A 10,984-nucleotide genomic window follows, 5' to 3' on the forward strand; every position below is an offset into this window, starting at 1 on the left:
CACTCCCCCCTCCCTCGCTCTCCTCTCTCTCTCCTCCATCTCCTCCCCTCTCTCCCCCCCTCTCTCCCCCCTCCTCCCTTCCCTCCCCCCTATATAGGCTGTGTGTGCCATGGACGACATGCGCTCCGCATATCGCGCTCCGCATATCGCGCTCCGATCAGTTATTGATAATGTGTAAAAGACAGCCGCACTTGTGTGTCGGCGCTTCCTCTTGTTGTGTTTACAAATGTGTTATCAAAGATGTGTTTTCATCCTGTGCTATTATGAATTCAGTAGGTATACATGATTAAAAAGAGAAATAAAAAGAGCAACATAAAAACGGGGGGGGGGGGGGGGAGTCGAATATATTCAAATGTATTCAAATTAATTATGTCCTGGCTATTCTGAAAGAATACGTCATGGCATTCCAGGTATATTGAAATACTGTTTCACAACTATGTTGTATCGTAAAGCTTGGATAGTTTTATTGTATGTTACCAGTGTAACTGGCTGTGTCTTACTCTGCTTGTATGGTGGAAATTCATATCCATCTCTCACTTGCACAATATTACTACTTCCTCAGAGTCGTGACACCCTTGTGCACAAGTTGCATGACAAGCAGCTGCAGGTTTTCACCAACTTCCTTGCATGCTTTGTGAAGCCAGAAAACCTGCCACCAATCCCCAGGATCCTAGCAGGTCTCGAACTCAAGGGAGACAAACTGCTGCCTGCAAGAGACCTGTATGTGTGTCGAGTGGCAGATAGATTCAGACGGGAGCATCCTCAACACCATGTGAGTGGTTTAAAATGAGTTACCGGACTTTTGGACCAAAGCCATTTTATTGCCAATGATAAAGGAGCACAACTATACCAGTGTGTTATTGTTAATATTTATACAGCTGCTGAAGCCCTTCCTGGACCAAGGCATACATCACATGTGGGGAATACCTGCAGAGCAAGCTGCCACAGGAGAGCATGACCCTGCAGTGCCCGTCTGCTGTTGACCCTATTGCAAGGGGGCACTCCAAGACTGGACGTCTGCTGAGACGACTTGCGGAGATGTTTACCCAGTTTCTCCCTGCTGATGGGGATGTTCAGCAAGAGGTTAGCTGGAAAATGCACTTCCCTAATGTCAGTATGCAATGCTGTTTTGTGAGTCTTGTGTGGATGCTTTTGATATTTATTGTTGCTGTTTATTTTTTAACCATATATTTTGCTGCTGTGGAGGTTAAATGTCCCTGGGATAATTAAATAGTTCTTATCTTATCCTAGGTTCTCCAGTATGGCGTAGACCAGAGCCTGCAAACTTTCAGAGAAGGAGATGATGCTGTCAGCTGGTGGGCAGCTGTCTTTGAAACGGGAAGGTACCCAGGGCTCAGCATGGCAGTAAAGGCAGCATTGTCGGTGTTCCATGGGCCAACGGTGGAGTCCTCATTCAGTCTTATGTCTGAAATCATAGACTCGAAAAGTGGCAGCATGAACATTTCCACTCTGAGTGCCATGCAAACTGTCGAACACACCTTGCTGACCCGGAAGCAGACTGCAGTGGAGATCTTCAAAAGAGAAGACCTTAAGTTAATAAAGTATGCTGAGTTTTGTTAAGTCACGCTCAGACTAGTGTCATTTGCATATTATAATCCAAAAAAAATCCCCCCGTGACACTGCCACCTTTTTTCCTCTGAGGAGTTTGCAGGTCTGCAGAAGGGCCCCCGTGTACACCCGGAAATTGTTGACATAGCCTGTCTTGCTCTCCGCCATCACCCACACCTTTCCTCCCCACTTCACCGGCTTCATGGGGAGGTACTGCCGGAAGGCCAGGCATCCCTTGAACTTGACCATGGACTCATCTACGGTCACAAAGCCATTGACCTCATAGAGATCCTGGAATCTGACGAGGAGGTCCATGAATCCCTTAAGCTTCAAGGGATCCCGCATTTCCATTACTTTGTACACGTCCCGCAAATTGAGACGTTGTCCCGCATTGTTATTAGGGCTGGCCCGAATTATTCGAATATTCAAATACTCGTTGGGAAAATTAGTATTCAAAGCTTAAATGAGTATTCGGAGCTTCGTTGTTTCACGTAGGGCCTACGTGACGTTACCAGAGCGAGGGAGGCAAACTATAAGCGACACTAAGCAGAGAAGCGAGAGAGGTGGAGGAAGAATAGATATCTTGTTTCCCTTTACTTTATAACAACATTAGCGGGATCTCGGGAGGAAAATACATGCTTAGTGAAATGCTAACCTAAGCTTAGTTGTTTGTTTACGTTCGCCGTACAGCGCCGCGCAAATCAACTGTGACTGGCTTGCTGCAGAGTGTGAGCGTCTTGCAAATACCCGGTCAATATAATGGATATAATATGGACACATAAGACAATCAATATTCGTTATTTGCTATGGAATTATTGTACAAATTCCCTGAAAAGATGCACGTTCCAGAATGAATTGAAAAGCTCCCCTAAGGGCTGAGATGGCAGAGGACAGCTGATTTTGTACGGAACAACAGCTGTTCGCTTCCACGGGGAAAAACTAAGTAAATCCAACTTACTTAGGCCTACTAATTGATGTTCAAAAGCTATTAAATCTTCAACAAAATATGCAGATGCTGTCAAAATTGGTTCCAGGGAGTATATAGGGATTATTAATGTTGTTTTTGATGGTGTGTTTTTCTGGAATGAGTATTCGAATTTTCGCTCGGAAAAACCAACGAGTAATCGAAGCCTGAAAAATGGCAGTCTGGCCAGCCCTAATTGTTATTGACAGTCAGGCTCGATTTTTTAAGTAAGTGTTTTATAATCTGGCATTTATCAAATTGCTGTGTGTAGACAGCAGTGAGGGCTGTCATCAGGGAGCGGGCGGGCTGTCTGATCAGGTTAAAGGGGTAGTTCGGAATTTTGGACATAGGGCCTGATTCCCAAGTGAGCATTGGTATTCTATATCACTGGAGACAGTTTTCAACACATTTTATTCAGTCCTTCTAGTTGCGGAGTTCTCTCGTGCTAGGCTAGCGCAAGTGAACGGGAAAAGCTAGCCTGCTATTAAAAACAGTCTTACCCACTCCGCAGTACACCCGAGGTCAATCAATAATAACACCAGACTATAGATTTAAATGTCTGTGTTGATAGAATAATGTTAGAAATAAAACGAACCTTGCATCGCATGAATCATCGAGGGACTACTTTCTCAGCAGCAGCGGAATTTTACTTTGCGCCAGTTAGTTTTGTAACCGAATCACGACCGGAGAAGCGTGGGACAGAAGCACAATTGAACGAGTAGGCAACATGGTGGTTCAGTGTGCTTTCAGAAATTGTACAAATAAACCCAACAGATGGTCAACGCAAAGTTTCCACCAATTTCCAACCCGAGACCCAGAAAGGACAAAACTGTGGCTTGTTGCTGGAGGCTTGGACATAAAAACACCGGCGGAAACTGCGCGCAATTGGAAGATTTGTAGCGATCATTTCAGACCGGACGACTTTGAGAAACCAAGCAACCTCAAGAGCAAGGCATCGCTGAAGTCGAATGCGGTGCCATCCGTCTTTTCAGATGCACCAACAGCCACTGGTGAACAGGTAATAACTTTTGGTAGGCTACTCTAGCTAATAAATCTTGCCCCTTTCATAATGTTAGCCTACTGATAGATTCATGATGACAATGTTAGCGGACATTAGTTACAGTTCAATGCATTTTGGCGAGTCAGTGACAACGTTAGCTAATGGTATAGCTACACACTTGGTACCTGAGTGGCTAATTGCTAACTTTAGGTAATTGCTGATAGAAAAGTTTTGTCTGCTCCTAATGTGTACATGTAAAACTTCCCTGGCAGAGAGTTCACATCAGGACGTGTGTGTGTGTGTGTGTGTGTGTGTGTGTGTGTGTGTGTGTGTGTGTGTGTGTGTGTGTGTGTGTGTGTGTGTGTGTGTGTGTGTGTGTGTGTGTGTGTGTCAGAGGGGGAGAGAGAGAATCTTGGAAACATTTAGGATATATTCCATAACAAGAGCATGAGTTTATGCTAACGTTTTGTACTATAACTTTTGGGCTAAAAGTATTGCATTGGCAACAGAAGAGATTTATGTGATTTATATGATTTGTGATTTATGATTGTTTCATTCATATTGTGATCTGTGACAACTGTATTTTCATTGCATTCATGTTTTTTGTATAGGTGACCCACAGTGCAGCATCAGGCCAGCCGAAGGAAATCCAAATGCCATCAGCACTAGTAAGAGATTGAACTCAAATAAATACTGGTAGCTGTTTGACATTTATGACTTCATACACTGATGACAATGATTATATGCTCTTATAAAAGGACAATGCAGTGTAAAAATGTAACAATTACTTGTCTGATTCATGTTCACAGTTTTACCTGGTCTCTCTGCTCTTAGGGTCACCAGCAATAGACATCTGTTGTCCACTCCACAATTGAAACAGTAGATATATTTGCATATTCATTTGAATTTTGTTGTTTCTAAATAAGGAAAAAACAGTAGCTGAAGATGACAACCCACTGGATCTGAGTATGAGCTCAATTGAGGCCTCTCCAAGTCGTCCAGTTGACAGTAGCTTTGTTCCACTATTCAGCACATCAAGCTCCTCCAGCTCTGACATACCTGACATACTCTCGGCTGCAGGAACCAAGAACTGGTCAGAAAAAAAATGGATAGTAAACGAGTCCAAGCTAATGCAGCTCTTCACAACATGCCAACAGTGTGGAGTGTTAATTGAAGAGGAAGACAAGAAAGTGACCACTAGTGGGACCCGCATACACATCAAGTGGAGCTGTATGAAAGGACACTCAGGTGAATGGGAGTCATGTTCTCAACTGCGTGGAATGCCCGAAAACAACCTGCTGGTTGCCTCATCCATCCTGTTCACAGGTTCAACTTTCACGGAAATCTTTGATTGGGCTGAACTACTGAATCTCCAAATTCCAAAGAAGACTACATTTTACTCCCTGCAATCCACCTACCTCATACCAGTGATTGAGTATGCATACCGTGACCATCACGAAGAGATGATGAGCAATCTACAACTACAGACAGTTGGTGGAGGGATTTCAATCTGCGGTGATGGTCGTTCTGATTCACCTGGATTTAGTGCCAAGTACACTACATACAGTTTCATGAGTAATGCAACACAGGAAATCATCATGGTGGATTTAGTTCAGGTAAATAGACAGAAATGTTTATAATGCTTGTCTACTCTCATTGCAGTTGTATAGAAAAGAGTTGACTGCGGCTGCAAACAACAAAAAAAACATTGATCTGCAGCCTTGGCTAAAGGCTATTGCTAATCACCTGTGGTGGTCTTGCCAGTCATGCGGGGGTGATGCAGAGGAAAGTTCATTCAATGTTTTTTCTTGTTTTCTGGACTTGGGGTTTTTGGTATAATGTTTGTGTGTGTCCCTGAAAAACTGTGTTTTGGCAGGAGTTGAAACGCCGCTGGATGTCCGTTCTCCATCACATTTGTGGCATACATCGCTGGGAGGAAGACGGACAGGAGAGGACTTGCTACCACCGGGACCTCACTGAAGAGCAGCAGAGAAGGAAGAAATGGCTGCAAACCGACTCTGCTGCATTCCAGACACTGTCGGACCACGTACTGAACAAGAACCTGTTGAAAGACCTCAACCACATGACTCTCTTCCAACATACAGGTATGTCTGCTGCTACCAATTAGTTGAGCATTTACACAACTTAAAATATATTTTTGTAATGCTCTACTTAAAATAACATGCTGCCATGAGTGCTTTAGATATTAGCACATCTGCCATTGAGAGTTTCTACTGTGTAACCGTTTGCGATTGAATGAATAAAGGCATAGACTGTCCAACATCGTTATACAAACTATTTTTGAATATAAACATTCTGGATACCATTCACAAGGTAATAACCAACTAATATAAACTGCAGGAGCCCTGGAGGTGTACCACAGTGCAATGCTGAAGTACACTGAAAAGAGGCTTCACTTCGCCTACAGCTCTATGAAGGCACGCACCCTACTCTCTGTGATGGACAACAACGAGAATGTTGGCCGTCAACAAGCAACGACCAGTGATGGTAAGCATACACATAATAGATAACTGCAAAATTGTAAGCCTTCTTTAACAAGTGCTTGCCGAGTCTCGGTTTGTTTATGTTGCTGTGCATTTTGTCTCCCTCAGGGACTCCGAGATACAATTTGGTTTTTCCCAAACAATCTAAAAGATGGGTTGCCAGGAAGAGGTACGAGCCAACCAGGCAGACATTCAGGAAGGATTTGGTGGAGCGGGTCCTGGAAAGGCGCATGGATCCTACTGTGAAGTTTGCAGATCCACATTTTTATATCCAGCAACCAGCTACTATACCCGACAACATAGCCACCACTCCAAGACCGGACAAAGATCAAAGTATTGCAGAGCACGTCTCCCGTTTTAAAACATGATTAAAAGGGGAAAATGAAAGTCTAACTGGAGTTTAGTGTGGTGCTAAATACTGTCTGCAAACATTAGTAAAAAGACAAAAAGGTCAACAGCAAAACATTTATTGAACCATATACGCGTACATTGTTGTTAAAATGTTACCGTAAACAATCGTAATGTCATCTGTAACCAAATGTATGTCTTCTTTTTGTGTTTGATATAAAGGATTTGTTGAAGTAGCAAATGTTTTCTAGTAGACTACAGTAGTGTTGTGTTCAAAACAATCTCAGAGCATCTTGTGCTTCCCTGAATCCAACATATTGTCCAGCGGCCGAAGGGTATTTGTTTCGGATGCTGGTCACTACACAGGATGGAAGAACACGTCGGTTTTCTCTTCCCAGCTGTGTTCCTTTCAACCCCCACTCAAGAACGATTCTGTAAGCCACCAATCGGTACTGCCTAAAACAAGAAGGAATACAAGTTAGCTTTTGGGAGCAGGCTCTTACAAAAGACAGCTAAACTATGGTAATGGCACACAAAGACAATGGCCCTACTGCTGTTCATGGTGGTAGACTGATTTGCTGAATTGATCAGGCTAAAAAGCCTACGGCCTATGTCTATATAGTAAAAAAATTGTCCAAGCAAGTCACGCTTGTGTATTTCATTTTTGCCTTTAGTCCTGGTAGGACCTTTTTAACCAGAGCAATATTGTAATTAAGAAACTTCTTAGTTAATAAAAAATAATAGCTGGCTAGATATTCTAAGCTTTCTCCATCAGCCACTCTTTAGACGGAGGCTGTGGTTGTAGGCCTGCATCAATGGTAAAGAGCCTAGCCTATAATAAAGCAGACTTGGAGTCCATGTATGAACATACCATGTATAATATTTGATTGATTGCACTTTAATAAATCAATTAAATTATTATATATGGTATGTTCATGCATGGCAACACACAATTACATTTTGTTTGGATTGCACACTTACAACATTGACAACTGGCCGTTGGGTCCAGCAGGTCTGGGTCTTCTTTTCTAATTTATTTTATCAAAGGAGAAGAATGTTTCCAGCACTCCTCGATTTAGAAGGGGTAGAAAGTCCTGGTGCTCCGTAATGCAGATTGCCCTGTCTCGGGGGGCGCTATGCCCAGACACATCGAGATCCTGAATGCTAGTGTCCAGCTCCAGCTCTTGCATCTGTGGAATGACTAAGTCCCACTCCCTGCAGCAAAAGCATTCGTCCCCTGTCGGCATTTGAATACAATTTCTGCACTGGCACCACCAGTCTCCCGTTGTTCTGTCCCGGTTCTCTACTGCAGCTCCAGCGGGGACGGTCTCTAAAGACGCTCTTTCTCGTTCTGCCCTTTGAGCATCCATCTCTCTCAGTTCTTCATCCGTGTATTCCGGCTCGTACATGTACGGTTCGTTGGATACAACAAATTCCTCATTATCGTCGTCAAAAGCAGATGCATCGCTAAGCCCTCCAAACGTGGCCATATCTTTTTAATTGAATACGCTAATTCCTTCGTTCACTGTACTCGGCGTTTGTAGCATTGACAGCGACAGATAGCCTTAAAAGGCTTCGCCTTTTAAGGCTATCGCTATTGGGTTAAAGGGTGAAGCACGATGTAGTCTATGCCTCATTGGTCCCGATCAGTACCTTTAACACAGCTACATACGCGCTAGTATCATGCGTCAGACGTAGTGTAGCACATACGATAACGGTACGTCATCAACGAGCAGAACTTCTGCCGGCGCTCGAATATATTTGCGGACTGCGGACGTGATTGAGGTCCGCGCTGTTGGTGGGCGGGGATTACACATTTTTCAGTGCTGCGGCTCGCACCCAGGGAAAACCCAATAGCGATAGCCTTAAAAGGCGAAGCCTGTACTTCATGGAACAGCGTTGGCACAGTACACATGTAGCAAAAAAGTTGCTACATGTGAAAGATTTGGATTTTTCTGAGCAGTTTTCACTTGGCCTTAATGTGTTAAATGGTTGAACTGCCGATTCAGGGCCCTGATATGCTTCCAACTTGTTACATAATTCACACATTCATACCAACAGGCCACATATGTCCTTGGCGACTAGAGAGGTCTCGTTCCCATCCCAAGGAGGGATCCGGCTCCTAGGGAGGCGTCCGGCCCATACAAGAAGCCATTCATTCATGTATCAACTCTACAGATACGAGCGGCCCAGGTGTAGCCTGGTTCTACCAGACTCTCGTACTTCAATTCATTTCATTTCATTTGTACAGAGAGTCTGGACCTAATCAATTGACAAACGTTAACTCACTTGAAGGCGGGTGTCTGTTGAAGTTTAAAATGATTGGATCTGCCCAGTGCCACTCTGGATCTGCCATAACCAATCGCTAACGTTTGGTTGTGACGTATGTCATGCTCCGGGAATCACGCGCAGGTTGTACACAAACCAAACACCTTGCGCGTCTGCACGAAAATGTCCGTCAACGACACCTGCAGGTTTTGTTCGTTGAATTTAATTTATCAGGGAAAAATGGCCCATTGTAAATCAACTACCGACCTACAACAACAACTCAAACTGGCATACGACTTTATCGTCATTGTTCTCAGACACGCCCTCTGTTCGCTGATTGGGGGCCGCTGTGGCGGCACCAGAAAACCAAGTACTTAGGCGGGCGGAGCCAGGCTAGCCCAGGTGTTCGGCGAACTCAGAAGTTCAGGGCCACATAACAAATTGCAATGCCAACACATAGCCACTAGGGGTCAGCACCTACCACAAAGCAAGTTGTAATGCCAACACATAGCCACAAGGGAGCAGCATAGAGACACAAGCTGTGTTCGAAATCGTTCCCTATCATGGATGTAGTGCACTAAATAGGATGCACGCCATTTTGTAGGGTGTTCGAATTCTCAGTGGTCCACTGTATAGGGCACTATATAGTGGACTTACAATAGGGTACATACGATGTACCCTACATGTTACTCCCGTATACCACAATGCAATGCGGTCGTGTTTTTCCGGAGGAGAAGAAGAAGCTGAATAACCGCGAAAACGAATACATTTAATGATGGAGTCTCCGGCTTTCGTATAGAAATATCAACAATTTATTTGGGATTTAACATAGAAAATGTAACATTCAAAATTAGTTAAAAAAAACTTGAACAAGGAAATGTAACATTCAACATCAATACAACCTCCAGCTTTCCTCACGAGTGCCCGGTTTGTTTACATGATGTGGGCGCATCTGTCTGCGTCACACAAATACCCGGCGCATTTACTGACGCAAATGACGTTTAGAAATGTTCAGCGTAGTGTCCGAATTATCGTTCCCTATTCCCTATATAGTGCACTATATCATGTACACTATATAGGGAATAGGGAACGAGTGTAGAGGGAACGATTTCGAACACAGCTACATACAACATCCAGAGAGGCGGGAGTTCAGCACCATGCTTAGCCAATCAGAGCACATAACTAAGTCCACGCCTGCCCAGTTTTAAAGTTACAACCCATAGCCCAGAGGGCTAGAACGCTCCAGGTAAAGCATCCTTTTGAATGGCCTACTAAGTGTATCTCCACGCGGGTTTGTACAATTCCCCTCCTTTTGCTTCATAGTATGCTAGTCCAAACCTTTGCTAAATAAAGTGAGTTAAAGCGATCCTGACTTGGCAGATTTTTTCAAAAAGAACACGGCAAACTGAGGCCCCGTCCACACTAACCCGGGTAAATCTACAAATGCATCAATATCCATCCGTTTAGTTCTTCCGTCCAAATTAAAACAGAGAATTCCGACGCTGAAAACAATGCTTTTGGAAAACGATCATTGAGGTGGATAAATGTGAAAACGCTGGGTTTGCGTTGTAGTGTGGACAGACGGAGGCTTTCAGAAACGATGATGTTCGATTGCCATGACACTGCCACAAGCTTGCGCTATAGACCGAGTAGCTCATCAAAAGAATGGCTGGTGAAATGCAAATGAGGATCTCTCTGTACATTGCACTAGTTTATCTCCAGAAACATCTCGACATATTGAGTCCAACCTATTCGTTGCTCCAACGCCGGAGGCGAGCGCTGTACTTAATGTTCATGTGATGTTAAAACAAAACGAAAAACGACAGTTCAAACCTTAGCCTACTTTGAGTGGCGTTTCTGGACAAGACCGGGTTGAAAAGGATTAACCAGCTGATAAACTGTAAATATCATCTGATCGTGCGCCTGTAATCTAAACAGACGCGTGGTGGAGTAACGTAACCATGAAAACAATTGTTTATCTAAATAATTTCAGTGTGGAACTCGGATGCAAAACTGAAAACGATAGTGTGGACGGAGATCATCTTCATTGCGGATGTGCGTTTTGCAGAGTTCTTCAAGGAAAGGGTTCAAATCCGGGATAGCTCTTAACAGTTACTTTATTTGGTAAAGTATGCATGTTGCGGTATGGGAACTATGACTATGGAGCAAAAGGAGAGGAAGCGTGTTGAACACGTGTGAGAGATATAACTTCAGCTACTTCGAGCCACGGGCAAAGGCCCATGACTCTCCGCGGGTGTGGGTGAAAATCTCTGGGGCTGTTTCCTTCGAATCTCCCGCTAGAGCACGTCAAGTGGGCGTGTCCTATGTAGT

At 44.0% G+C, this 10,984-nt stretch overlaps 1 protein-coding gene and 2 long non-coding RNA genes across 3 annotated transcripts; 2 read left to right on the top strand and 1 right to left on the bottom strand.

Annotated features, from left to right (window-relative positions):
• The first annotated feature begins 334 nt into the window (after positions 1–334).
• Positions 335–2,070, top strand: LOC115546506 (uncharacterized). The gene is made up of 3 exons (XR_003977231.1): positions 335–772; positions 879–1,083; positions 1,252–2,070. It is a non-coding gene; the product is annotated as an uncharacterized LOC115546506 (long non-coding RNA).
• Positions 2,071–3,054: 984 nt separating this feature from the next.
• On the top strand, positions 3,055–7,445 carry LOC115550493 (uncharacterized). The gene is made up of 7 exons (XM_030365586.1): positions 3,055–3,551; positions 4,145–4,201; positions 4,460–4,781; positions 4,860–5,149; positions 5,410–5,638; positions 5,895–6,041; positions 6,146–7,445. Exons 1-7 carry the CDS (start codon positions 3,261–3,263, stop codon positions 6,403–6,405), a joined length of 1,596 nt encoding a protein of 531 aa, XP_030221446.1. The 5' UTR covers positions 3,055–3,260; the 3' UTR covers positions 6,406–7,445.
• On the bottom strand, positions 6,489–8,152 carry LOC115550499 (uncharacterized). Its single transcript, XR_003977899.1, has 2 exons — positions 7,367–8,152; positions 6,489–6,841 (listed from the first exon to the last, which is right to left on the bottom strand). It is a non-coding gene; the product is annotated as an uncharacterized LOC115550499 (long non-coding RNA).
• Positions 8,153–10,984: the final 2,832 nt, after the last annotated feature.

Source organism: Gadus morhua, chromosome 1 (assembly GCF_902167405.1).
Source record: "Gadus morhua chromosome 1, gadMor3.0, whole genome shotgun sequence".
Classification (NCBI taxonomy): domain Eukaryota; kingdom Metazoa; phylum Chordata; class Actinopteri; order Gadiformes; family Gadidae; genus Gadus; species Gadus morhua.

Excerpts from the sequence above, each read along its gene's own strand:
- LOC115550493 (XM_030365586.1), top strand. The coding sequence starts at position 3,261 with ATGGTGGTTCAGTGTGCTTTCAGAAATTGTACAAATAAACCCAACAGA. Across the intron at positions 5,639-5,894 it reads GACTCTCTTCCAACATACAG|GAGCCCTGGAGGTGTACCAC; the intron begins GTATGTCTGCTG and ends TATAAACTGCAG. Across the intron at positions 6,042-6,145 it reads ACAAGCAACGACCAGTGATG|GGACTCCGAGATACAATTTG; the intron begins GTAAGCATACAC and ends TGTCTCCCTCAG.